The sequence below is a fragment of the Symphalangus syndactylus genome, chromosome X, assembly GCF_028878055.3.
Source record: "Symphalangus syndactylus isolate Jambi chromosome X, NHGRI_mSymSyn1-v2.1_pri, whole genome shotgun sequence".
NCBI classification, from domain to species: Eukaryota; Metazoa; Chordata; class Mammalia; order Primates; family Hylobatidae; genus Symphalangus; species Symphalangus syndactylus.
Window position 1 is genome coordinate 20474288 of NC_072447.2, and position 27724 is coordinate 20502011.

The following is a 27724-nucleotide window of genomic DNA, read 5'->3' on the forward strand; positions in this document are numbered from 1 at the left end:
TCTCTCCCGAAGAAACCCGGGCAATGAGCTGGGCAATCTTACCTTGCAGACACACATCACACACATCAAAAGAACTGGTCTTAAAGGCAAAAGGAAGCTTGCACGTGTTACATGTTCTCCCAAAATGTTTTGTAAAATAAATAGATGGAGTAATCTTTTCAATGATAAACATGATCATTATTCAGATATTTAAGATCCAGACATTTCTCTTTATAGAGTGACTTGCTCTGAAATGTACCCTGGGTCTTTCAATCATTCTCCAGAGACAGTGTCCAATGCAGAGAATAGATAATTGGCTCTCTCACTTCCTAACTGTGTGACATTTCATTTCTTGAGCTCTATAATTATGTTTCCCTATAAACAAAATGGAGGAGGAGATGATTCATAAAGATGAATTTATTTACTGATCAAACACATATGCTTTTATTAGGTTGGTCCAAAAGTCATTGCGATTTTTGCCACTGAAAGTAAAGGCAAGAACTGCAATGGCTTTTGCACTAGGTGCCGTATCATGCTCAGGGATTATAAAGATGAGTATTGGCTCCTTTTGTTGTGCTCAGGCCTCACTGTTCATTATCAAACCTACATATATAAATCAACTCTGTACTGAATGTGAGAAGTAGAGGCTTTGTACAACAAGACTTGACCGCCTCCTGGTTTTGTGTAGATCTCACTAGAATATAAGTGGCTTCAGGGCAAGGATTTCTCTCTGTTTTGTGCTCATTTGTATCCACGACGACAGATGTGCTTGGAATACAGTTCAAGAGGAGTTTGCTGAATCAGCAAATGGCCAATGCTTTCCAGTGGGATTTTCTACAATCATGGAAATCAGTGTTGTCCAATATATTAGCAGCTAGCCACATATGGCTATTGAGCGATTTTACTGTGGCAGATGTAAACAAGTGTATTAGTTCATTCTTACACTGCTATGAAGAAATACCCAAGACAGGGTAATTTATAAATGAAAGAGGTTTAATTGACTCCGTTCTGCAAGGCTGGGAAGGCCTCAGGAAACTTTCAGTCATGGTGGAAGGGGAAGCAAATACGTCCTTCTTCACATGGCAGCAGTAAGGAGAAGAATGAGAGCACAGTGAAGGGGAAGCCCCTTATAAAACCATCAGATCTCGTGAAAACGTACTATCACGAGAATAGCATGGAGGAAACTGCCCCCATGATTCAATTACCTCCCACTGGGCCCCTCCCACAACATGTGGGGATTATGGGAACTACAATTCAAGATGAGATTTGGGTGGGGACACAGCCAAACCATATCAACAAGTAACCAGTTTTTAAATTTAATTGAAGAAAACAAATTTAAATGGCCACAGGAAGCTGTTGGTTACCTTAATAGACAGCACAGGGCTCATGTTTTCATTTGGTGTTTTCTAAAAGGATGAAATACTAGTTTTATTTTTGGTGGCTAGCCTAGAAGCACTTAGTTTTCTCTTACAAACTCATAAAATAACAAAACTAGGAAAGGGATGACCCCAAGTTTGCTTTAATATTCTCCATTTATGGTGTATTTTTTATATAGAAATTTCGATTAATGGTTTCCTTTGTGACTTATCTATACTTTCATTGTTAGAAAGACCTTCCCACTCTAAGATTATAAATTCTCCCATCCTTCCTTCTAGTATATTTAATACAAGCATAGCTTCATTGTTTATATTTAAATCATTGATCTATTCAGAATTTATCCATGAATACATTGTGGGACATGGATCTAGATTTTTCTTTTTCTTTTTCATCTTTTTTTAGAGATGGGGTCTTGTTCTGCTGCCCAGGAGGGAGTGGAGTGGTGTGATCATAGCTCACTGTAGCCTCAAACTCCTGGGGTCAAGTGATCCTCTTGCCTGAGCCTTCCAAACAGCTGGGACCACAGGTATATGCCTATCATGACCTAATAATTATTTTTATTTTTTGTAGAAGTGAGATCTTGCTTTGTTGCCCAGGTTGGTATTGACCTTCTGACTTCAAAGGATCCTCCCTCCTAAGTCCCCCCCTTCCCAGATTTAAATTTTTCCATAAGGCTAACCAAGTGTTCCAATCTGTTCATTGAAAGTTATCTTTTCCCAAAGATTGACATGCCAGCTATTCATGTCTGGAATTCCTGTATACATTTTACCTATTCTGGACTCTTTGGTCTGTTCCATTGGTTTATCTCCATGTCTACTTACCAATGCCATGTTGCTTTAATCATTGAGGATTTATAATATGCTACAAGACTGTTTCAATGAGTTTTAACCATCTTCTTCATTGTTTTTATTTTCCAAAGGCTTCCTAGTTATTCTTCTTTGTTCATTTTTCCAATATGGTCTTCCAATTAGTGGTTGTTTATTACATATGTGACCATCATTTGCTTTTATATATTATTTTATATCCCCTACTGAATTCCCAAATAGCAAACCAGGAGAAACATTGCAATTCATATCACAAGCAAAAGACTGAACTCCTTCCTCTAGGAGCAGCTCCTAGGAGGTGATTATTAAACTGATAAGGACAGATACTACACATGATCTTAGCCAAAAGGCCGAGAAGCAATAGGAGGTGATTATTAAAAGATCAACAAGCGATAGATAGCAAATGGGCCAAGGATATGCATGGACAGTTCCTAGAAAAAAAAAAAGAATTCGGCCAGGCACAGTGGCTCAAGCCTGTAATTCCAGCATTTGGGGAGGCAGAAGTGGGTGGATTGCTTGAGCCCAGGCATTCAAGACCAACCTGGGCAACACAGCAAAACCCCATCTCTACAAAAAATACAAAAATTAGCTGGCCATGATGGCTTATGCCTGTAGTCCCAGGTACTCAGAAGGCTGAGGTGAGAGGATCGCTTGAGACCAGGAGATGGAGGCTGCAGTGAGCTATGATGGCACCGCTGCATTCCAACCTAAGCGTCAGAGTGAGACCTTTTCTCAGAAAAAAAAAAAAAAGGAATTCAAATGGCTTTTGAAAAAGGGAAGATATTCATGTTAAAATAATACAATTATTATGTAAACAAATTACAAGTTCACTGAAATATTTTAAAATGTATTACATGAGGAGGAGAAAGAGGTAGGCAAGAAAAAGGAAGAGGTGGAAGAGGAGGAAGAAGGGGAGGAGAATGAGCAAATAATGGTTACAGCCAAATTATAACTCAGAGTACACTAGTTCCTTCTTGTGTGTATTCACGGGGAGGGCCATCTTCATTTCTTTACCTGTATCCAGCTTCCCAGTGCAAAATAAACACCTGTGGTTAGGTGCAGGAAGCATACTCTGTGTGTATTTGCAAGAGCCTGGGTGCTGGCTGCTCAGATGCAAACACTGCAGTCCCTCTAGGAGGCAATTGCTGACAAGGTGAAGTCACTTTGAGACCATTTTTGCTGGCTGAATTACCGTATTCCGAATCACTTGTTGGTGCTGTCTCTCTCCCTTTGATGGAAAAAGAGAAACCAGCCTGTTTTATGTGGAAAGTTTCCATGTGTCTTAGCAACTTCTCACTCTCAAGTTGACTGTGAGTCGTTTTCCTGTTTGTCTCATCTCTGCCAGTGCACGGAGCTCACAGGAGCAGCTGAAGCAAGGAGAATAATGAGAGAACAGACTGTCCAGAAAGAGACAATTTGGGAATATCTCACCATAAGGAGGGAAGCTAAGAGTTGGGAGAAAACTTAGGCTGATGGATACAAGGAGAACCTGACTTTGCCCACCAAGAGTTTTGAGAAAAACAAGTATTAGTAACAAATAATAATAATAATAATAGCAGATAAGTGGTATGGGAAGCATGATCCTGATACCCTCAACATCCTTCTGTGGCTGAGTGTGGCTTTGACTTGAAAGAGAAAGCACACTGAAGCATCATATGCCCAAGCCACAGGAGCAGGTTTATTCTAGACCTGCTGTTCAATATGGTGGCAAGTCAATACAGGTGGTCATTGAGTGCTTCATATGGGGCAAGTCTAAATATAGATAGATTGCAAGTGTCACATACACACCTGATTTCAAAATATGTTAATAGGTAAAATATTTCCTTGATATTTTAAAATATTGATTACCTATGTTGAAATAATAATATTTTAGATATAAAGTTGACTGTTAAACAACATGGGGTTTAGGGGTGCCCACCCCTGCGCCATTGAAAATATGCATATAGGCCGGGCGCGGTGGCTCACGCTTGTAATCCCAGCACTTTGGGAGGCCGAGGCGGGCGGATCACGAGGTCAGGAGATCGAGACCACGGTGAAACCTCGTCTCTACTAAAAATACAAAAAATTAGCCGGGCGTAGTGGCGGGCGCCTGTAGTCCCAGCTACTCGGAGAGGCTGAGGCAGGAGAATGGCGTGAACCCGGGAGGCGGAGCTTGCAATGAGCCGAGATCGCGCCACTGCACTCCAACCTGGGTGACAGAGCGAGACTCTGTCTCAAAAAAAAAAAAAAAAGAAAAAGAAAAGAAAATATGCACATAACTTTGGACTCACTCAAAAATTAACAACTAATAGCCTACTATTAGCCTTATCAATAATATAAATAGTGGATTAACACATATATTGTATGTTATATGTATTATATACTGTATTCTTACAATAAAGTAAGCTAGAGAAAAGAAAATATTGTTAAGAAAATCATAAGGAAGAGAAAATATATTTGCTATTCATTAAGTGGAAGTGGATCACCCTAAAGGTCTTTATCCTCCTTGCCTTCACGTTGAGTAGGCTGAGGAGGAGGAGGAAGAGGAAAGACTGGCCTTGCTGTCTCAAGGGTAGCAGAGGAAGAATGAACTCTATATGTAAGTTAACCCACACAATTCAGACCTGTGTTGTTCAAGGGACAGTTTTATTGAGTTAAGGAAAATATATTATTCAAGTCAATTTCACCTATCCTATCTACATTGTTTTAATGCATGCTACTAGAAAATTCAAAATGACACATGTGGTTTGCACATGTTTCTGTTGGATTATGCTATTGTAAATTGTCCACATCAGTAAACTTAGGCTGGATGTGGTGGCTCACACCTGTAATCTCGGCACTTTGGGAGGCTGAGGCACGAGAATCTCATGAGCCCAGGATTTGGGGACCAGCCTGGACAACACAGCGGGACCTCATCTGCACAAATGTATCTAAAAAACATTAATCAGGCATGGGGGTGTGCACCTGTAGCACAAGCTACATGGGAGGCTGAGGTGGGAGGATTGCTTGAGCCCGGGTATTTGAGGCCTCAGTGAGTTATGGACAACAGAGTGAGATCCTGTGTTTTGAAAATAAAAAAAAAAAATGAATACAAGAGCAAAGACATGGAAAGAGCTGAGCTCTTTCTTTAGCTAAGTTACTGGGGACTTTGCCTAGGCGGGTGACATGTGCATCACATGATGCAGGACATGGCTTGCATCTCCTTGGGCCCTCATTAACCCATCCCTAACTCTATCCCCTGAGCATTGCCTCTCCATCTCTTACCTCCTTAACCCCCTTTCTTTGTTTTCTCATAATGTAAACATTGTCCTGCATTCATTAGATGTAAACCTTACAAAAATCATTTGCTGTTTTTTTTTTTTTCCCTTTCCATACAAAACAGTCCCCTTTCTCCTTGATACTGTGTCTGGGACATGCTTTCATCCACTACAGCATTGTTCCACCTTAGAGTGGGAGAAGTGATGTTCCAACATCACTCCTCCCTTCTCTATTCAGAAGACTTAATCTCAACACAAACTCTCCCCTCTCCAAAAACATATTCCTTAGAAAGACTTCTGGCCATGGAGAGAACTACAGGACCATAGAAGTGAGGAAACATTGCCAGCTTTTTCCCTTTATTATGGATGGTCCTAGTTCAACAAGGTCTTCTTTCCCCAAATAAAATTACGCCTGAAATGCAGAAGCCAGTTATTTAATACTTTGGTAGACTTGTCATGGAACCATGACAATAAGACTTAAATATGTATATACATAAATATGTGTATATATATGTATATATAAATATGTGTATATATAAATATGTGTATATATATACATATTAGATCTAGTAAACTTAGAAGTGATTCAAAACAATGGTTTTTAACATTTCCACTTATCTGCCCTTCCATTTAAAGCTCTACCTCACCAGACCAGATCTTGCATAAATGCACATCTTTTAAACAGTACCTTCAAAGAAATTTATTTTGCACACTCACCAATGAGAGTGTTTCAATCAGTTGAAATGTAGGTCATAACTTAAACTTCCCATCTAGAAAATGCCTGTTTGACATAGAAAGTTATTTTGAGATGTTGGTTGCTAAACACCAGTCTTTTAAATATAGTTAACTTGGCCGGGTGCAGTGGCTCACACCTGTAATCGTAGCATTTTGGGAGGCCAAGGTGGGTGGATTGCCTGAGCTCAGGAGTTTGAGATCAGCTTAGGCAACATGGTGAAACCCAGTCTCTACTTAAAATACAAAAATTAGGTGGGTGTGGTGGCAGGTATCTGTAATCCCAGTACTGGGGAAGCTGAGACACAAGAATTGCTTGAACCTAGGAGATGGAGGTTGCAGTGAGCTGAGATTGTGCCACTTCACTCCAGCATGGGCAACAGAGCAAGACTCTGTCTCCAAAAAACAAACAAACAAACAAAACATAATTAACTTGCACAAATGATAGATCCCTGAGAAAGAATCTACTTGCAAAGGATATCCGAAGGGTATCAGAGGGCAGATTCTAAAACTCTGTAAATCACAGTTGAGATTATCAATGAAAGTGTGTCCCCTCCTTGCTAAGGAAAGGTGAGGAGGACACAGTATGTCTTACTTTAGGATTCCCTCTGGGGTAGGCTGAATAATGGCCCCCAAATTTCTCCATGTCCTAATCCCCAGAACCTGTAAATATGTGACCTTGCATGGCAAAATGAACTTTGCAGATGTGGTTAGGTTAAGGACATTGAGATGGGGAGATTGTCCTGGATTATGCAGATGGGTTGTCATAAAAGGGATGCAGTGGGGTCAGAGGCAGAGAAAAAGATGAGACAGCAACAACAATGAAAACAGATACTAGAGTGACACAGAGCCATGAGCTAGGGGATGTGAACACCTTCTAGAAGCTAGAGAAAGCAAAGAGCTGACTGCTTCCTAGAGCCTCCATAAGAAATCAGCCTGCTGGGGGGAATGCAATTTAGTTCAGCCAGCAGTTTAGAGACTTCTTCAAGAACTTACATCAGAATTAGCATTTGACTCAGCAAACCTATTACCAGGTATCCACCCAAAGGAAAATAAATCATTCTACCAAAAAGACACATGCAGTTGCATGTTCAGCACAGCAGTATTTACAATAGCAAAGACATGGAATCAACCTATGTGCCCATCAATGATGGACTGTATAAAGACAATGTGGTACATATACATCATGAAGTAATATGCAGTCATATAAAAAGAACAAAATTATGTCCTTTGCAGCAACATGGATGCAGTTGAAGGCCATTATGCTAAGTGAACTAATTCAGAAACAGAAAAACAAATGCCATGTTGATATGGCTTGGCTGTGTCTCCAACCAAATCTCATCCTGAATTGTAGCTCCCATAATCCCCACATATCATGGGAAGGACCCTGTGGGAAGTAACTGAATTATGGGGGTGGGTTTTTTCTTGTGCTGTTCTCATGACCGTAAGTCTCATGAGATCTGTGCAGTTCCCCTGCACAGATCTCATGAGTGTGCAGTTCCCCTGCACACTATCTCTTGCCTGCCACCATGTAAGATGTGCCTTTGCTCCTCCTTTACCTTCCACCATGATTGTGAGGCCTCCCAGCCATGTGGAACTGTGAGTCCATTAAACCTCTTTTTCTTTATAAATTACCCAGTCTCAGGTATTTCTTTATATCAGTATGCAAATGGACCAATACATATGTTCTCATTTATAAGTGGGAGCTAAACAACAGATACACGTGGACATAAAGATTGGGACAATAGACACTGGGGTTTTGAATGGTGGGAGGAAGGGGAGGCAAGTGTTGAAAAACTTCTGGTTGGGTACAATATTCACTACCTGAGCAATGGGATCATTAGAAGCCCAAACCTCAGCATCACACAATATACCCTAGTAACAAACCTGCACATGTGTTCCCTAAATCCAAAATAAAAGTTGAAATTAAAAAAAAAAAATTAGCCATGCCAACAGTTTGATTTTAGGACTTCTGACCTCCAATTCTATAAGGGAATAAGTTTCTTATTTTAAGTCACTATATTTGTAATAATTTTTATACCAGCAAAAGAAAACTAATACACCTTCCCCCATCCAGAACCTTTGTTAACTCTTCATTTTCCCTCATCTGATAGACTCTCACCTTTTCTTATTTTCCCCTTCTGTAAGGACGGTTGACTGAAACTAGCTTGTAGTGGTTCATGGAAACCAACTGGGGACATCTCTTCCCATCGCCAATTCAATAACAACATTTTGCAACTTGGATTCAGACATGATAGGAGTATTTACCTCATGGAAATTGGAAAATGCTCTAAATTAGCCCCTCAAGACACTCCTTCATGAGACTTCAATTTTCTTTAAAATTCACCAATCATTCCCACTTTCTTGGGTAATAGGTTTGGAAAACATCAGGAAATTTTGCTTTGGAGTCCTTGCCCTAGGTTCAATGATTTTTATTATAATATAGATATATCTGGTTGAATATTGACTTGGTATAACACCTAAAATATACTTCATAGTAACAGGTGTATGTAAAATATTTTAAAGCATTGACATGAACTAGAATTAGAGTAATCTTAGGAAGTATTTACAGGTAGAATAGATGGGAAGAACAGAATATAAAGTAGACGTTAAGAAATAAGGCAGATTTGGTTGTAGAACAATTGACGGTCTATATGTGCAGAAAGATAGAAGCGAATACAAGGAAGATAACTGTTTAAAGCGATTTGGAAAGAAGAATTAGTACTAGATGATAGCAGATCTTTCCACTTCAGTATAAGCCTTCTATATGTATTGAATATAGGAATAACACATACAAACCACATGCCTTGTTAGTATAATTCAAAATAACTGATTTTGCATGCATGAAAAAGAAATGTCACTACTTATACAAATCTATGCCACGATGTTGACATTCGAGACTGCAGGAAAACTGGAGTCATTGAAGGATGCCTTTGCACCAAATCTGATCAGGGGTAGGTAATTTTTTGCCTTGAAGTCTTCCCTTGGGTGCGTCTTGAATACCTCTTCTCTCTTTTCTGTAGTGATTGATGTATCCTCTTTGGGACTTGGTGTATCTTTACACTTTTCCATCTTGCCAGTTTTACACATTGGCAGTGAGAATTTCTGCTGTTTGTGTCTTCAGCAGAATCTCAGTCCTTTTGTACTTCCACACAAGGCTATTTTTACTTTCAGTCTTATTCTTAATCGCTCCTGCTGTGTCAGAAACGCAGGCAATATAGGGCTAGTAAATCCTCAGTAACTGCCTCTCCAGAGGACTTGGGGTGGAGGTTTGATTTGCAATGTTTGTCAATTTCTACGGTGTAGATACTCCCACTGAGACTGATTTCAAGTGAACAGTGTGATGTCGTTGAATGTGGAGTTGGGAGGGGATGAACTCAGTTGGCCAGGTCCCCCCAAAATTTGGTGTTGAATGTAAAGCAACTCTGGGCACCACTGTTTGAAGTCAAACCACGTAGAAAAAGCCTGTTCATAAAGTCAACTAAAACAACTCAACAACAACAAATACACAAATTACCCCAGGAAAAAGTGGGCAAAAGGGCATGAGTAGACATTTTTTAAAAGAAGACATACAAAAGCCAATGAGTCTATGAAAACTCTTCATCATCTCAAATCATCAGAGACCACAATCATCACTGTTGTGGTCCAAGTCAAAACCACAATGAGATATCATCTTTTGCCAGTCAGAATGGCTATAATTAAAAACTCAGAAAGCAGCAGATGTTGGTGAGGATGTGAAGAAAAGGGAATGCTTATACACTGTTGATGGGAATGTAAATTAGTAGAACCTCAGTGGAAAACTGGAGATTTCTCAAATAACTAAAAATAGAACTACCACTGATTTAACAATGCCACTACTGGGTATCTACCCAAAGGAAAAGAAATTGTTGTATAAAAACGATACCTGCACTTGTACATTTATTGCAGCACAACTCACAATAGGAAAGATATAAAATCAACCGGGGTTCCCATCAATGGTGGACTGGATAAAGAAAATGTGGTATAATACACTATGCAATATTACGCAGCCATAAAAAGAAGAAAATCATGTCTTTTGCAGCAACATGGATGGAACTGGAGGCCATTATCTTAAGTGAAGTAACTCAGAAAGGAAAATTAAATGCTGCATATTCTCACTCACAAGTGGAAGCTGAATAATGTACACATGGACAAAGAGAGTGGAATAATAGAAATTGGAGGTTTATGAAGGGATTGAGGGATGGGAAATTTCTTAATGGGTATAAACTACACTATTTAGTTGATGGCTACACTAAAAGCCAGGCTTCATTACTGTGCAAGATATCTATGTAATAGAATTGCACATGTACCCCCTAAATACATACTTTAAAAAAGAAAGAATAACTATCTTTATAAAAAGGGAAATCTAGGAAGCTTCCATAATCCATACTGTAACTCCAATAAAGTTGTAACTGTGAGGTCCTGCACTGGGTGTCCCAATACAAAATCTGTAAAAAAAAAAATTAAATAAAATGAAGTTGTCAGAGCACAGAATTGTGCATGTGGGAAAGATACTAGGTTTCAAATCTGGGAGTGTACACCCACCCACCAGCATTGATTCTCATGAGATTTACAGCTTTCCTCATGCCAAGAAGTCATTGGCGCTTGCAATCATACAAATGAGGAGAATGAAAGGATTGTGGAAATACCGACAGCCTTATAGCAGTCTACTAAATATAGAGCTCTGCGGAGGCAAAAGAGAGATAATTCATGCATTAGAGTAAATCCAACTAAACTTTCTTTGAACAGATCAGAGCATCCATGGGAAACAACAGGGTTGAAAAACATGCAGCTTTTCTCCTTTAGGGAAAAATTTGGCCTCAGATGAGCATTTATGTTTGTTGTAAAAAGCGGGGAAAAGTTATGCATATATTAAAGAATAGATATTTTTGTAATACCACACCCCAGCTAGAATAGTGCTGTTCAGTGAAAGTTCATATTTCCCAAAACACAGCCGTGTAGCCGGAAAAGCCAGTATCTCAGTAAGATGCTTCTATCTGAAAAAAAAAAAAATCTGCAAAAGGCTAAAGAAACTATCCTAAGATGGTATGTTTTTATGCAATATTTTATTTTTGAAGGATTAGCTAACCTACCTCTTCCTCTTACCAATTTTTCAGATAGAAACATTGGCTTTAAGGGAACAGCCATGTAACAGATTCAAGGGAGCACTTGTCTTGTTGGCTTTAATTTCTAGAAGATCACACCCATCCATGACAATATGCTTTGTATTTCTGAGGAAGGAATTTCCTCATGGAACTAAAAATGTACAGCAGGAAATGGATAGAAAGTCAGAGGACATTCAGTGTTGCAAAAGGACTTGGTCCTGCTCTCTGATTCTGGGGAAAAAACCATGAACAAACAAACAAAAAAAACAACCTAGGGAGATGACATGGCCCTAGAGAGGTTTGGCTGCATGGTGTGCCCAGGTGAAGAGGGCCATGGTGGCCTCTCATTTCCTGACATTCAACACAAATCAGAACTGGAAACCACAGCAGGACAAAGCAAATCTCATCTCCTTACGTGGAGCAAAGTCAAAGTCCAGATTCATTGCCACAGAAGCTGAAGACCAGAAAGTACCACTGAATCTCTGTGGAAGATTTTGCATTTTACAAGCACCCCAGGGAAAACTGTGTGCTGTGGTTGGTTTGCTAAATGAACTGGGATAATATTTTCTCCATTTCACTTTAACTAGAAAATTAGAGTTTAAAAAGTATAGTTGTATTTCTTAGATGCCAGTGTTTAAAGACTGAGCTTCACACTAATGACATTCAGAGATGGCCATCAAATAGGTGACCTAAGAAACCCTGGATGGAAGCTCATGCATAATTGTGTTTTACACTAATTTGCATGGAAATTTTGATTAATGCAACCAAAAAGTTAAGTCCACAATCTAGATTCAATATTAAGGTAATCACATCCAAAGGAGAGAGACAGTACTAAAGGAAACAGGTGGAATAAAAACCAAATTAACAAACAAGGAAGCTGATGGGAAGTTACATCACTTGCCAGAGAAGACAGGGTCTATACTGTACACAAAAGGTGTACCTGAAGCAAAGCTGTGCTCCAAGGGAATTGTGTCTTAGGTAGTATCCCTATTATTCTCTACTTGGTACTTTTTTCTCTTTTACTGGTAAAAAATGATTTCTCATTTAAGACCATCCAAAAACCCACTTTTGTCTATGAGCCATGCAGGATTCCAGCTCCAGGGCATCCAGGCTTGTGGGGTTTCCAGTCTGGGGCCTGCTTTTGATCTTTCAACACATTTTCTTAGCATTCTAAACTCTTCTACGTCAACACCCACATAAACAGATTCAAGACAGCATCTTTCTTGTTGGTTTTAATTTCTAGACCAAACTCATTAAAGACAATACATTTGGTGTTTCTGAGGAGGGGATTTCCTCAGGCGGCTAAAAGTGTGTGATAGAAACTCAATAGAGGGGCAGAGGACATTCAAGAAGATACTGTTAATTAATTTCTGCACCTGTTCTTAGGGTTCTAAACCTTTCTCAGCCTTGTGCTCCAAATGCCCAAGAATAACTGGTTTAAAGCACTGGTTCAATCTTTCCTGCAACACAGTTAATGGGTGATAACGATGATTGTGACTAATTTAAAGAAAATATTGACTTGCAAACAGACACCTCAAACACTTTAAACTATGATTTCTTAACTCCAGTACCAGTGACATTGGGTGTGGATGATTCTTGCGTAGAGAAGGCACAGTCCTGTTTATCATAGAATATTTATCAGCTTCTCTAGCTTCTACCCACTAGATTCTGGTAGGATTCACCGCCTTCCCAGGCTGCAACCACCAAAAATGGTCTCTAACTCTGCTAAATGTCATCTTGAGAGCAAAATTGCTCCCATGGATAGCCATGGATTTATTTAATTTCAAAACTACTGACAGTAGGCAGGGTTGAAATCAGGGTCATGCTGAATAAGAGAAAAGATGGTCACTACAAAAAGAAAACCAAGCAAAAACAAAAGTTACCAGCATAGATACACCTAAGGCCATTTTTTTTTTTCTGTGAATTTTGGCAAGGTATGTTAGCACTGCATTTTTGGGACCAGTAGCCAAGGGAACTTCTTAAGAAATGCAGACCTCAAATGAACCCTGCCGGTAACACATCTGATATGGTTTGTCTCTGTGTCCCCACCCAAATCTCACCTTGAATTGTCATAATCTCCACGGGTCAAGGGTGGAGCCAGGTGGACATAATTGAATTATGGAGGCGGTTCCCCCATACTGTTCTCCTGATAGTGAATGAGTGCTCAGGAGGTATGATGGTTTTATAAGCATCTGGCATTTCCCCTGCTGGTACATTCTCTCTTGCCTGCTGTGATCTAAGATGAAACTTCTGCCTTCCTCCCTGACTGTGAGGCCTCCCCAGCCACGAGGAACTGTAAGTCCATTAAACCTCTTTCTTTTATAAATTGCCCAGTCTCAGATATGTCTTTATCAGTAGCGTGAAAACAGACTAATACAACATCAGTGGGGATGGACATTACGATGACCCCCACTGCATTGAACAGACCATCTATGAGGCTCAGGTATGTTTTCAGGTGAGTTAAAAACCCCTTATGAAAAATGTCACCATAATAAATGGTGCCTTCGTTTTGTTTAAAACGTTAGTGAAAAATTTATTTATTTATCAAAGTTAGTTGCTTGGATAAATAAATTTCGATTTGAAGACATTAAAAGAAACAACAACAAAACCTAGTTAGCATAGTTAACTTAGTAAGAGCTGGGGAAATAATACCTTTAAAAAGTTAATGTTTGGGCCAGGCATGGTGGCTCACACCTGTAATCCCAGCATTTTGGTAGGCGGAGGTGGACAGATCACTTGAGGTCAGGAGTTCGAGACCAGCCTGGCCAACATGGATAAACTCCGTCTCTACTAAAAATACAAAAATTAGCCAGTTGTGGTGGCTCGCATCTGTAATCTCAGCCACTGGGGAGGCTGAGGCACGAGAATTGCTTGAAACCAGGAGGCAGAGTTTGTAGTGAGCCAAGATCGTACCACTGCACTTCAGCCTGAGCAATAGAGTCAGACTCTGTCTCAAAATTTTAAGAAAGTTAATATGTGGAGTTGGGAATAATGGATTCTGAAGGTGGATCACATTCTGTCTTGAATGCAGTAGGTAGACAACTGTGGAGATGTATTATTTCTTTCCCACGCTTTTAACATTCTTTGTATTCTGTACTAAAGATCAAGAACTAAACATTCCACTTTTATGTTTCTCCCATGGGGTACTTTTAAATTAAGTTGGTCTCTGGCTATTATATTTAATCTTTTGAGTTTGTTTTTCCCAACAATAAAGCCTGCAGTTTACTAATGTACTGTCAGATGATGTTGAATACGCAGGAGACAGAGCCATTATCTGTCTCAGTAAACAGATTTTTCTCAAACCAAAAGCTAGGGATTAGGTCAATAAGCTTTTATGGCAACTTGTTAGATTTTTCTTAGGAAATCATAAAGATTCTTCTTTCTAGCTCATTTTCAAATTATATGAAATGATCAGAATTAAAAATAAAGAATTTTAGAACTAATATTTTATAAAATTAGGGTCATAAAACCAAGATCCAAGTTGATTTTTAAAAATGTATATACCCAGTGTCTTAGGTCAAGTTTTCTAGAAGATCCTGGAGAATGGTTCTTGTGCATTAGATTATTTTAGTAATAATAATACTAATATTTATTAAAGCCTTTGTATGTGCTAGACATAATGCTAAACACCTCACATGAATTATTTCATTTAATTTTCAAAATAATCATATGAAGCAGGTTTTATTATATATTTTTTCAGATTTGGGGGTACATCTGCTTGTTTGTTATATGAGTATATTGCATACTGGTAGGGATTCAGCTTCTAGCATACCCATTACCCAAATAGTGAACATTGTACCCAATAGGTAATTTTCCAAACCTCACGCCCCTCCCTCTTCCATTTCGGAGTCTCCAGTGTTTATTATCTCCATTTTTATGCCCATATGTGCCCACTGTTTAGCTCTCACTTATAAGTGAGAACATACAGTATTTGGTTTTCTGTTTCTGAGTTAATGGACTTAGGACAGTGGCTTCCAGCTTCATCCATATTGCAGTTAAAGACTTGATTTTATTTTATTTTTTTATGGCTGTGTAGTTTTCTTTGTTTCTTTCTTCCTTCCTTCCTTCCTTCCTTCCTTCCTTCCTTTCCTTTCCTTTCCTTTCCTTTCCTTTCCTTTCCTTTCCTTTCCTTTCCTTTCCTTTCTCTTTCTTTCTTTCTTTCTTTCTTTCTTTCTTTCTTTCTTTCTTTCTTTCTTTCTTTTTCTTTCTTCTTTCTCTCTCTCTCTTTCTTTCTCTTTCTTTCTTTCTTTCTTTCTTTCTTTCTTTCTTTCTTTCTTTCTTTCTTTCTTTCTTTCATTATTATTTTTTTTTGGCTGCCCCGAAGGGCAGACAGGTTTATTGGTCAGCAGCTGGGAAAATCAGTGGTTGGACTTGGCCACATGCTGCAGCTCTTCCTTCTTCTTGATGGCATAGGAGTTGGAGGAGCCCTAGGCAGCATTCATGAGCTTATCTGCCAGGCACTCAGCAATGGTCTTGATGTTCCGGAAGGGAGCCTCACAAGCGCCTGTGCACAGCAGCCAGATGGCCTGATTCACATGGTGCAGTGGGGACACGTCCACAGCCTGTTGTCTCACAGTCCCGGCTCGCCCAATGCGTGTGGAGCCCTCCCAGGGACCACTGTTGATGATGGCGTTCACCAGGACTTGCAGAGGGTTCTTGCCTGTGAGCAGGTGTATGATCTCGAAGGCATACTTGACAATGGGCACAGTCATGAGCTTCTTGCAGTTGTTGCGGCCATGCATCATCATGGAGCTAGTGAGGGGCTCCACAATTGGGCACTGAGCTTTGTGGAAGCATTTGGGGGCATACCACCCTGCACTGTGAGGCAGGTACTTGGCATACTTCTCTATCACTGCAGTGTAATCCTGCAGGGAAATGTCACTGATCTGCACATCGTCGGTGCTCCACTTCCCAAGAAGCTTGATGTCAAGGGTCTGTGCCACTGCTGGTGCTGCTGTCTCCCACTCGGTCATCCTGAGAGCATAGCCTGAGAGTCTCTGTCACTCGGCGTGGACCACGCGCCGCCTTGGCACAGAAAGGCAGAGCGGCTGTGTTGTTTTCTATTATGTATATGCACCACATTTTCTTTACCCAGTAAATCATCAATGGACATGATTTTCTGAAGGAGACCTCTCAGGAGAAGGGCAGGACAGCAGGCTGGGGACAGGAGAGCAGAGAGCTAGACTGGATATGGTCCCACCTGGAGCTGTATTTCAACTTGCACTTCAAATTTAGTCCCATCTTGAGGCAAAATAGCTGACCTATGTTCTCCAGAGGATGCAAAATCGTTGCATCCAGATGATGTCCATGAAGGATTTTAATAGTGATGAAAAGTGGTTATGACGTGCGTTAAGTGAATCAGAGACTAGACAGGAATCTACCGCCAACACAGTCTTAACCATGCACTAAAGTCTACTTAACCAAGACTAAAGAGAGTTATACAAAAGTATTATTCGTGGTTATCTCTGGAAGATGCAAGATCTCTAGAAGATGAAAGGTGGTCATTTTCTTTAATTTTTAAAATAAATTTCCAAAGTTTTTACAGTGGACTTAGTGTAGTGAACAAGAACACCTTCACGACACTAGAACAAGAACACCTAGTATGTGTTCAAAATCTTGTTTAGCAAACCAAGTAAGGTATGACGGAACAATTTACTTTCCATCCTTTAAAAGGGGGTTGATAAATTTTGACCCATGACCAAATCCAACTGACCATCTGTTTTGTAAATAAGGTTTTATTGGAACTCCTGATCTATGACTGCTTTTGTACAATAGCAGAACGGAATAGTCTCCACTCTGATAGGTTTAAAAGAGAGCATGAGGGTGAAGAAATCACTCAACTCTTACAATACTATTGTCACTTCCACAACTCACTTTATTTTCCATCAGAAGCACATCTAGTCCTTGCAGGCTCTTTTTTTTTTTTTTTTTTTTTTTGTACTTTAAGTTTTAGGGTACATGTGCACAATGTGCAGGTTTATTACATATGTATCCATGTGCCATGTTGGTGTGCTGCACCCATTAACTCATCATTTAGCACTAGGTGTATCTCCTAATGCTATCCCTCCCCCCTCCCCCCACCCCACAACAGTCCCCGGTGTGTGATGTTCCCCTTCCTGTGTCCATGTGTTCTCATTGTTCAATTCCCACCTATGAGTGAGAACATGCGGTGTTTGGTTGCAGGCTCTTATCACAAAGAAAGAAAATTAGACTCAGTAATTAAAGTGAATTGCCTAAGTCACCATAACTATCTCAAAGCATGTGGAACCAGACATATGTGTGATTCTCAATACACAACCTTTACAATCAATTCGTTCCTTCCAAGAAATCAGTAACTATCTATTTTCAGGTATATCCCAGGTTTCCAGAGTGGAACTAGGGAGTAGAAAATGTTGCATATAAAGGTTCATTAGGTTTTAGTAGTGTTATATTTTCCATACAGGGCTAGTTTGCTCAAGTACTTTTGATCATTTGTGGACAATGCAGTTAAGGTAAATCCTACCAGGGGATTATGTAAATTTAATGTTTGAATGCATTTCTTTTGCATATTGGAAGCTCATAAAACTTTTTGTGTAGCATATTAGTGCAGGAATTCTTTTACTAGAAGTAAGAACGTAAAGCTTAACAGAATTCATTATTTTCATTCCTCAAGATGAGAAATATTGTGCTTTTGGATTCTATTACATAATTCTGTGCTTTGGAGCAAAGACAATCTGTAACAGACATTTTATTCCACCTGTTTTTGCTATATTTACTGTAGTCCTATAGATGTAGGCTAGAGAAAAAAGTTAAAGTAGCTGAATAAAATTTACTTTCCATGTCTTTTTTGGGGGGGAATCCTTAAGAATGAAATGTAAGTAGCTTTGTAAGTATATGAAAGGCAACCTCTCAGTGCTGTTTCTCTGTGTTCTTTCAAACAGCTGCTATCTTCTCAAATACCTCAGCATGAATGATAGAACTCAGGAATGGTAAATATGATGGCTTAGGCTGCACCAGAAGAAGGACAGAGCAGGGTCGTGATCCATTCTGAAATGCATGGGAGGTGATATTTAGAAACAGGCTGTCTGGGGCCAGGTACAGTGACTCACACCTGTAATTCTAGCATTTTGGGAGGCCAAGGCAGGAAGACTGCTTGAGCCCTGGAGTTCAAGATTAGCCTGGGCAACGTTGCCCAGGCTAATCTTGAACTCCAGGGCTCAAGCAATCTTTTGTAACAAGACCTCATGTCTACAAAAAATTTTTTTTAAAGAAACCAGCCTGACATGGTGGTCTACACCTTCAGTCCTAGCTACTCAGGAAACTGGGGCAGGAGGATCCCTTGAGCCAGGGAGTTTGAGGCTGCAGTGAGCTGTCATTAGACCACTGCACTCCAGCTTGGGTGACAGAGAGAGACCCTGTCTTTAGGAAAAAAAATTATTTTAAAATTAAGAAATAGAAATAAGCTCTTTGCAAATAGTAAATGAGTTTCTTCCATATGAAAAGTGCCCTGCTAAGAAATGTGTAAATAAGACACAGTCTCCATATTATGAGCTGAATATTTTTTGTAGAAGAAATACATGTTTTAGGCGAATAGTTATAGTACAGGGAACAGGCAATGTAGTCAATGCATTCAACAATAAATGACTAATTATTTCCTATTTATCAGGTGTTTTACTGGAAAGACAAACGGAGTACTCTTCACTCTCTGCTGCTTCATATTACAAATAATCTGCCTTAAGAGCATTGCTAAAGTAGAAAAATTAACCAAAACACAATTGAATGACTTTTTTCACTGGTTTCCAGGAGAAGGTCACATTGAAGGTCAAAGATCCAGGGCATTTTATAGCTTATTCTCTAAGCCCTAAGATGTGTTGTTCATCTGAAACATATAATATATGATAGAAAGTAATGGAATCTAAGTCTAGTAGGATAACTGGATGACAGCTCTACTAATGAGTGCAGAGGAAGTCTTGCTGGTCTTTATGTTTGGGAATCCTTAAGAATGAAATGCAGTTCTGTAAGAACGTGGAAGGCAATCTCTTAGCACTGTTTCTATGTGTTCTTTCAAACAGCTGTTATCCCCCTCAATGAGGTTAAGGAAAACAACACACAAAAAAGGGAAAATGTAGCATAGTTCTTGAAAATGGCCTGTAGGCTGGGCATGGTGGCTCATGCCTGTAATCCCAGCATTTTGGGAGGCTGAGGTTGGTGGATTGCTTGAGCCCAGGAATTAGAGACCAGCCTGGGCAACATAGTGCAATCCTGTATCTACAGAAAAAAATTAGCTGATTATGGGGGTGCATGCCGGTAGTCCCGGGTACTGGAGAGGCTGAGGTGGGAGTATAATCTGATCCTGGGAGGTCAAAGCTGCAGTGAGCCATGATGGTGACACTGGACTTCAGCCTGGGCAACACAGCAAGACTCTCTCTCAAAAAAAAATGGCCTGTAACTAAAATTCACATTATAAAATTGTTGAGTATTTTGGAGCCCACCCATAACTGGATTTAGTAAGGAAAATGAATATCAGTAGTGGTTTTACAATTTTTGGTGCTATGGACCCAGTTACTGTATTTCATGGATAGTTTAACGTTCCTTCAAGAGAAAACCCCACATACACACAGGAGACACATCACAGGGACTCCAATTACATTACGGACCCAGGTTAAAAATCTAATTTTATTGTTTAAGATGAGAAAAGTAATTTCTGCTGGGGTGGTTCCTTCTGGGACATCCCCATTTGCCATAGAAAAATGGGAAAGAGTTGAAGAGGAAGCAAAAATGTAATATGTCTTTCGTAATGTGGGTCTCAGCAGAGTGGGCTACCCAGAAATGATTGTATTCTATGCAGAGTGAGGCCAGCGTATGCCAGTGTCCTCTGTGGAACTCATATGTGAAATCCTGTGCTGTAAGTTTTCATGTGTGTCATCTCCTTTCAATCCCAGCCCACTATCTAACATAGTTTCCACCACACTTACTCTAAGGATAAAGATACCACACTTGAGTAACTTCCCCGAAGATCACAGAGCTAGCTAACAGTGGAGATAGGATTCAAACTTTACTGTCTACAAGCAGGATTTTTTTCACTGGACTGCTTTAACTCATCTTCTCCTCTTCTGATACTTTAAGAAAGGAGTGACAAAACTGTAGATGTAAGCCCACTTAAAGAAGCCCCAAAATTACTGTTGCTCAGACAAGCACACGGGGTAAACTCAAGTTGTGATGGCTGCAAGCACCAAGTGTTCCTTCTAAATAAAGGAAATATGTCTTGTTTAACTAGCTTGAGAGACTTTTTCAATGTAGCCATGAAATACAAAGCAAAAGGTCGAATTTATGGGTATATTTACAGATATTACAGATATCTGAGTTGCCTAATACAGAATATAAGAGAATGATGTACATCAGATGATTATCCAATGAGAAGAGTGTCTTCCTATGCTTGTATTAGGAATTGTGCACTGAAATAGCGCGTAGAAATAGTTATCGGTTTCTGATGGCTGTGTGCGATGAATCTCCAGTGGGGCTTCTCAGTCCATCAAACTCTCGATTTCTCAGTTTAGCTGTGATCCCTTCTTCATCTAATAAGTGCAGCATACATTTGCAGGATGCTGGTGGTTTCTACCAGTCCACACTTTAGAAAATAATACTGCCAGCAAGACAATGAGTCATCTTATCCCCTTGAGTCTTTGACCACGGTGAGCATTTCAACCAAAATTAATTCAATAAATAATTATTGCACAGCTACGATGTGCTGAGCTGTGTTCTAGATACTGTGGAATACACAAAGATGGTCAGACACAGATAGATCCTTAAGATGGTTATAGAAGGGGGAAACCAAGTTTAAGAAATGCACCCAAATGATTATCACAAAAGCAAGGTGATGTATCAGTTAGGAGCCAACCAGAAACAGAGGGAATTGTACCACTGATTGTACCACAGAGGGAAATGGATAGAAGGGATTTATAACACAAGTGCTGTCAACGTAAACAGAGTGAGGGAATTCAGAGCCTAGTAACAGTGGAGATCTGACACCAACCCTATACTGGATGGTCAAAGGGAGAAGGTGATGTTAATAAACTCAATGGAGGCTGCAACGGTGAAAAGAGCAGGATTTTGAGCCATGCATGGAGAAGGTACATTATAAGAGGGGTGAGAAATATTCTGCATTTCCCCTTTTTCCCACCAGCGAATCTCCTGCTGGTGCATTCTAGCAGGAAGCCTGGTGACATGAATCTTTGAAAATAGTGTCTGCATGGCTTAGGCGGCCTATGATGCAAAACAGAGCTGGAGAATGGGGAGGAGGGGATCTGGGGTGAGGCACTCCAAGGCATGCAAAGACACTAAGTGATAAACTAATCCAACATTATGGAGATTCAAAGAGTCCAGTAGTTTAGACAAAATTGAGAGAAAGGATTCTAGGATCCTAGATTGTGGGGAGCTTTGTGTACTTGAGAAGGTCAATTTAGAAATGTTTCATATGTTTTAAGGAAATTAAAAGCATCTAGAAATATGCTTCATTTTTATCCTTTACTCCCTGTTCAGGAAATAGGAGAGCAAACATCTTGCACATGTATCTTCAGGATAATTTTCAATCAGAGATACATTTACCATCTGAAATGTTTATCCGCTACTTGCTTTCCCTGCTTTTGTCTTTAGCCTTAGGTTGTTGTCATGTGTTGTTCTTCCTGATACAGGGAAATAAAAATAAAGATAAAGCAGACAAATGAGCTTCCTGGCTGGTTTTATCTGACTTTTACTCGAGGCTTCTCTCCCAAGATGTCCAGTTACTTAGGCTCTAGGCTGAATCTGCATAGTGGCATTTTGGTCTCTGTAATTTTTCCAGCTGGGAGAGATGTATTTTAAGTAGCAATCATAATAATCTGACTTGGTTTTATGGTCAATTTTCCCTATCTGGGCAATTCAGAAGGTTTCAGATGATTTCCATCAAGTGAAAAACTTCTTGAGAAGAAAAATATGTATGAACTCTGGATCAGGGTTTGTCAACTTTTTTCTGGAAAGGGCTGGATAGCAAGTGTTTTTGGCTTTGTAGGACATATAGTTTCTGCCACAACTACCCCACTATGCTGTTGTAGTGTGAATGTGCCATAGATGATACATGAACAAATGGACCTGGCTGTGTTCCAATAAAACTTTATTTACAGAAAAGCAGGTGGAGGGTCACAGTTTGACCACAACTGCTCTAGATTCTAGACATTAATAATTACGTGCACATATACAGATATATCTGCCTGCAAATATCCATGGTCAAATTTTATTCTAATAAAAAGGCTTTTGTGTTCTTCTTCTTTTTTTATTTTTTATTTTTTTTTTAACGAAGCACAGTCTGTGTTGGCTTTTGATAAAATCAATGGTGTGAAAAGAAGATCTTTTCCCTGGCAACCCTTTAAGGTCAAAATTCCAATGGGGCATTCTTCAGTTGATTTTGCTTGACTATAATGTGAATTCTTTATTCTTTATTTTATTTTTATTTATTTACTTATTTTTTGAGATGGAGTCTCACTGTCGCCCAGGCTGGAGTGGGGTGGTGCCATCACTGCTCACTGCAACCTCTGCCTCCCTGGTTTAAGCGATTATCCTGCCTCAGCTCCCCAAGTAGCTGGAATGACAGGCATGTGCCACCACACCTGGCTAACCGTTTGTATTTTTAGTAGAGAGGGGGTTTCGCCATGTTGACCAGGTTGATCTCGAACTCCTGACCTCAGGTGATCTGTCTGTCTCAGCCCCCCAAAATGCTGGGATTACAGGCGTGAGCCACTGCACCCAGTCTCTTCATTCTTTATTTTAAACACATACATTTTATTATGACACTAGCATGTAATAATAATGGATATTACTATGCCTACTTTACAAATTGAAAAGCTAAGGCTCAGAGGAAATAAGTGATTAACTTAAAGACCTATTGTTATTAAAGGAGGGAATTGAAAGTTAGACTCAGATCCACAGACCAAATGTTTCCACATCTACTATGAAAATACTATTAAGGGTTGGGTTCAGTGGCTCTTGCCTGTAATACCAGCAGTTTGGGAGGCAGAGGTGGCAAAATCAATTGAGCCCAGTAGTTTGAGACCAGCCTGGGCAACATAGCGAGACCTTGTCTCTACAAAAAATAAAAAATTAGCTGTATACGGTGGTGTGTACCTGCAGTCCCAGCTACTTGAGAGGCTGAGGCAGGAGGATCACTTGACCCCAGGAAGTTGAGGCTGTAGTGAGGTATGATCATGCCACTGCACTCCAGCTTGGGCAACAAGGCAAGCCCCCTGTCTAAAAAAAAAAAAAAGAAAGAAAGAAAAATAGAAATACTGATAAGGCTACATTTGTTTGTGAAGCATATTATGCATTTGATGCATTTGGTAAGAAAAGCAATTTATTTACTTATCATTATTATTGTTATTATTATTATTTTGAGACACTGTCTCACTCTATTGCCCAGGTCGGAGTGCAGTGCTGCCACCTCGGCTCACTGCAACCTCTGCCTCCCATGTTCAAGTGATCCTCCCACCTCAGCCTCCCAAGTAGCTGGGACTACAGGCATGCATCACCATACCCGGCTAATTTTTGTATTTTTAGTAGAGACAGGGTTTCACCATGTTGGCCAGGCTGGTCTCGAACCCCTGACTTCAAGCAACCTGTGTGCCTCAGCTTCCCAAAGTGCTGGGATTACAGATGTGAGCCACCGCACCTGGCTAAGAAAAGCAATGTAAGATCCCCTAACTTAATTTAAAAGAATAATGAAAGAGTATAGGGAAGCAGACGTCATTCTGTTTACAAGGGTGATATCTAATAAGATTCTTTCCTTTCCATTTGTCCCTTCTCCTCAGTCAGGTTTCCTATCATAGGAGCCGTCTTTAACATAAACAGCAGGGCCCCAAATGCCGGGAAGGATACCTAGGAAAGTGATCATTCATGCAGTTTCCACTCTGGGAAAAATTTAGTAGACACTTGAACTCTGGCAGCGCCGCTTTGATATCCCATCGGCACCAACTCAATTACCTGCCATTTCTGCAGAAGGATTATTTGTTCACAAACGCCGGTGGAGTGGGCTGTGCTTCCAGATCCGATACTCAATTCAATGAGCTGAAATTAACTGCCTCTCTCCAGCTGGAGGAAAAACAAGCCTCCCCGGCCATTTCCACAACGGTAAAGTGAATTAATTTATTCGCACACACTCAGGAGAACCTGACAGTTTTCTCTACCAGCCCAGGAATTCCTTGGCACAAAAATTAGATTCCTTCCCCTCCCTTGACGAGTTTTTACTTAAAAGAAAAATGTAGCCTAAGGGCAAATGGTGGGTGGGTACGGGGTTTATCTAGGGAAGAACCTGAAACAGGAGTCATCTCAAGCATTGTAAGAGTCACTGAGTAACTGGAGGTCTGGTTATGGAAGAAGAGAGATGACATATTTTTGGCCTGAAATGATTTAAGACTTCTTTTAAAGGAAATTGTCAAAAGATATTGTAAATGCCCTAATCTGTTCTTCTGTGAGAACCTGAGTCTCACAGTTGATAAAGGAGATGGCAGATTGACATTTTATTTTGTGCAATTTGAAAATTGATGAGGCGTAATTTACTGGGTTGATGTTTAATCAATTCTTAAAATGAACGGATGCAACGACGTATAATTACTGAGCTCCTTCTAGCTGCATAGCATTGTACAAAACACAAAGGTGGGTGCAATTTATACCCTTAAGGAGGTGGAACAAGAACAATGTTTTGTACACAATAGCTTCCTTACAAATATTATTTGACTTATATCTGTAACAGTCTTACATGGTTGGTAGAGTAACCCACTTTTTTACTTTTGTGCGAAAGCATTCCCTATTAATGTCGTGGGAATAACAAAAACGATATTGTAAGGTCTAAATCTTAGAATCCACAAATGAAAACTTTTTATTTCAGATAGTGGAGTAGACTAGTTGATGAAAAAGGCTTAGCAAGACACATATGGAGCCTGAAATTTAAAGAAAATCAGTATGAATCTATTGAAACACTTCCAAAGTGTAAACTAACTAATTTTGGAATTAAAAGGCTTACAGAAAGAAAAAGAATTTACTTTTTTAAGAGCAAAACATGGGCTTTTTCCTTAGGACACGATTCTATCTCGGAATGATAACTCCATCCTCCATCAGCACCCTGTTATAGTTAATATAACACGAAGACTTGCAGCTTAGAGATCAAACATCAATTCTGATCTTGTGACTTTAAAAAAAAATCGTGTTCTTTATGAAAAGATAAAGGTACTTAAAACTGCTTTGGCTATTCAATTCTTAAATGAAGGTGACCTCCAACAAGGAATGAAAAATACCAGTACCACAGTTACATTGGAAAATCAATAACATAGAAAAATGAATTGAAGACATGATAGCCTGAAGAATAGGTAAGATTTAATAAGGATGGTTGAGCCTGTGGTGGTCAACCTTTCTACATTTTTATTGGGAGGAAATCATAAAGGAAAAAACAGACTTAAAGCATGACATTCTGCAGGCTGTGGCACTAGAAAAGAGCTTTAGAAATAATGTATTTTCTTTTAAAATAATTCAGCCAATGCTATCTTCAGTCTAGAGGATATTTTAATGTGTGACTTAAATGAATGCTTAGTGACCTCTCTGAGTCAAGAATTGGTCATGAAAATAAACACACAATGATAAGTATTTAGAAGGACTAAATCACATCACACACATTTTTATAAGTTTAAAGTTGCAGGAATTTTGGCATTTTTAGTATGCATTTAGGGGCATGTCTAGACAACATGCAATGTGAAACACTTCTGTTTTTCCCTCAAAAATGGGAACACTGAGCGATAGAAATTATCTTTGTAATTATTCAAATTTAACATAGCTGCTTTAGTAATAAAGCCGCAATATAGATTGTTAACAAAAAAGATTTTATTTAGCTGCTACATAGTTAGGTTTTCTGAAATTGTCTTTCTTTACTATTTGAACATCGTGAATGAACCACAGGATTTTGCACGTCCAATATTTGAGTTTCTGATGAATGTGCGGACATGTTATCAAATATATTAATATATCATTGTTCACATGAGGATGGCAAGATCTGAATTTTTCATGTTTGATTGATAAAAACCAACATGTCCCTTTTCTTTTTCTCCCCTGCTCTCTTTTCAACATAACATGCAACCCTCCAGTAATACTATGGATTGTAAATTGTCTTAGTATAGATGCGGAAGAATTTGAAAAGAGAGGGGCATATATTGAACCTATCTTTCCAGCCGTGTCCTGGGCTAGCCATTGTTTATTTGTTATGAAATCCTTACAACAATATTCAAAAAAAGGTGCCTGGATTTCAGGTTGATCTAAAAGGACAGTTCAGTTCTGCCTTGTATTTTTAGTTTTGGAAACTTCTTAGAGGTGTGTCCAAGTGACATTTAGGTCTTAAAGGAAATCATACCAATTTGGTACAGTAAGAGTCTCCTGGAGACCTTGAGATTTCTAATACTGAGCTACAAGTTGAGTGTATCTTTAGATCACCACAACTATGTCCATGCTCTTTTCTCTCTTTGTAGATTTTGACTAGAAAATACTGAAACCTGTTTCAGAGTCAGTCAATTTTTAACCAAGACTGGGTCAGTGTGTTATTTAATAAAATTATTCTGGTATTTCTTTTCTTTTCTTTTTTATGGATGACATAAAGATATAAAAAAGTAATTGTATCAGAATCTAATTTCCCCAGCATCTCTTTCCAATGTTAGCCTCATACATACACAGATATGTATATACACATATACACACGTGTATACACATATACACGTGTGTATATGCAAATTTGTATACACACATGTATAAACCCAAATATATGTACACGTGTTACACACACATGTATAAACACAAATATATGTACACATGAATAAACACATATATGTAGACATATGTACACATATGCACATGTATACACATATATGTACACACACATATATACACATGTGAATACACGTATATATTATAATATATCTTAAAGAATCCTTTAGAACAAATGCAGAAACGAACATTATCTGACTCCGGATATAATTTGCTCTAGATCACCTAAGTCATATTCTTACCAAAGAGCTTCACCTGAATGTAATCATGAGGAAACAATAAGACAAATACTGGATTGAATACAAATTCAGTATTTTATGAAACAACTAGCAGAACTCTTAAAAATGTCAATTCTATGAAACAATGAACCAAAAATGTGGAGAAGCAATTCTAGATTTGCAAAAGCCTATTGCAAATAAATGCAAAGCGTGTTCATTAACGGATGCCTGAATTTAAATATGGAGAAAAGAGATTTTTGTAACAAGGGGCACTTTTCAATATGGGATGGTACAATAGATAATATTATTGTATGAATCTTAAATATCTTCAATGTGATAATTATTATGGTTACATAGAAGTATATCTCTCTTCTTAAGTGATACACGCTAAAGTATCAGTAAAGTGTCATTACTTTCAAGTAATTCAG

General features: G+C 39.2%; 1 protein-coding gene and 1 pseudogene across 1 annotated transcript; both read right to left on the reverse strand.

The window, feature by feature from the left end:
• Positions 1-2370: 2370 nt before the first annotated feature.
• Positions 2371-2542, reverse strand: LOC129476630 (uncharacterized; annotated as a pseudogene).
• Positions 2543-15588: 13046 nt separating this feature from the next.
• LOC129475984 (small ribosomal subunit protein uS7-like) lies at positions 15589-16291 on the reverse strand. The gene has a single exon (XM_055268509.2). The coding sequence runs from the start codon at positions 16242-16244 to the stop codon at positions 15699-15701; it is 546 nt and encodes a 181-aa protein (XP_055124484.1). The 5' UTR covers positions 16245-16291; the 3' UTR covers positions 15589-15698.
• Positions 16292-27724: the final 11433 nt, after the last annotated feature.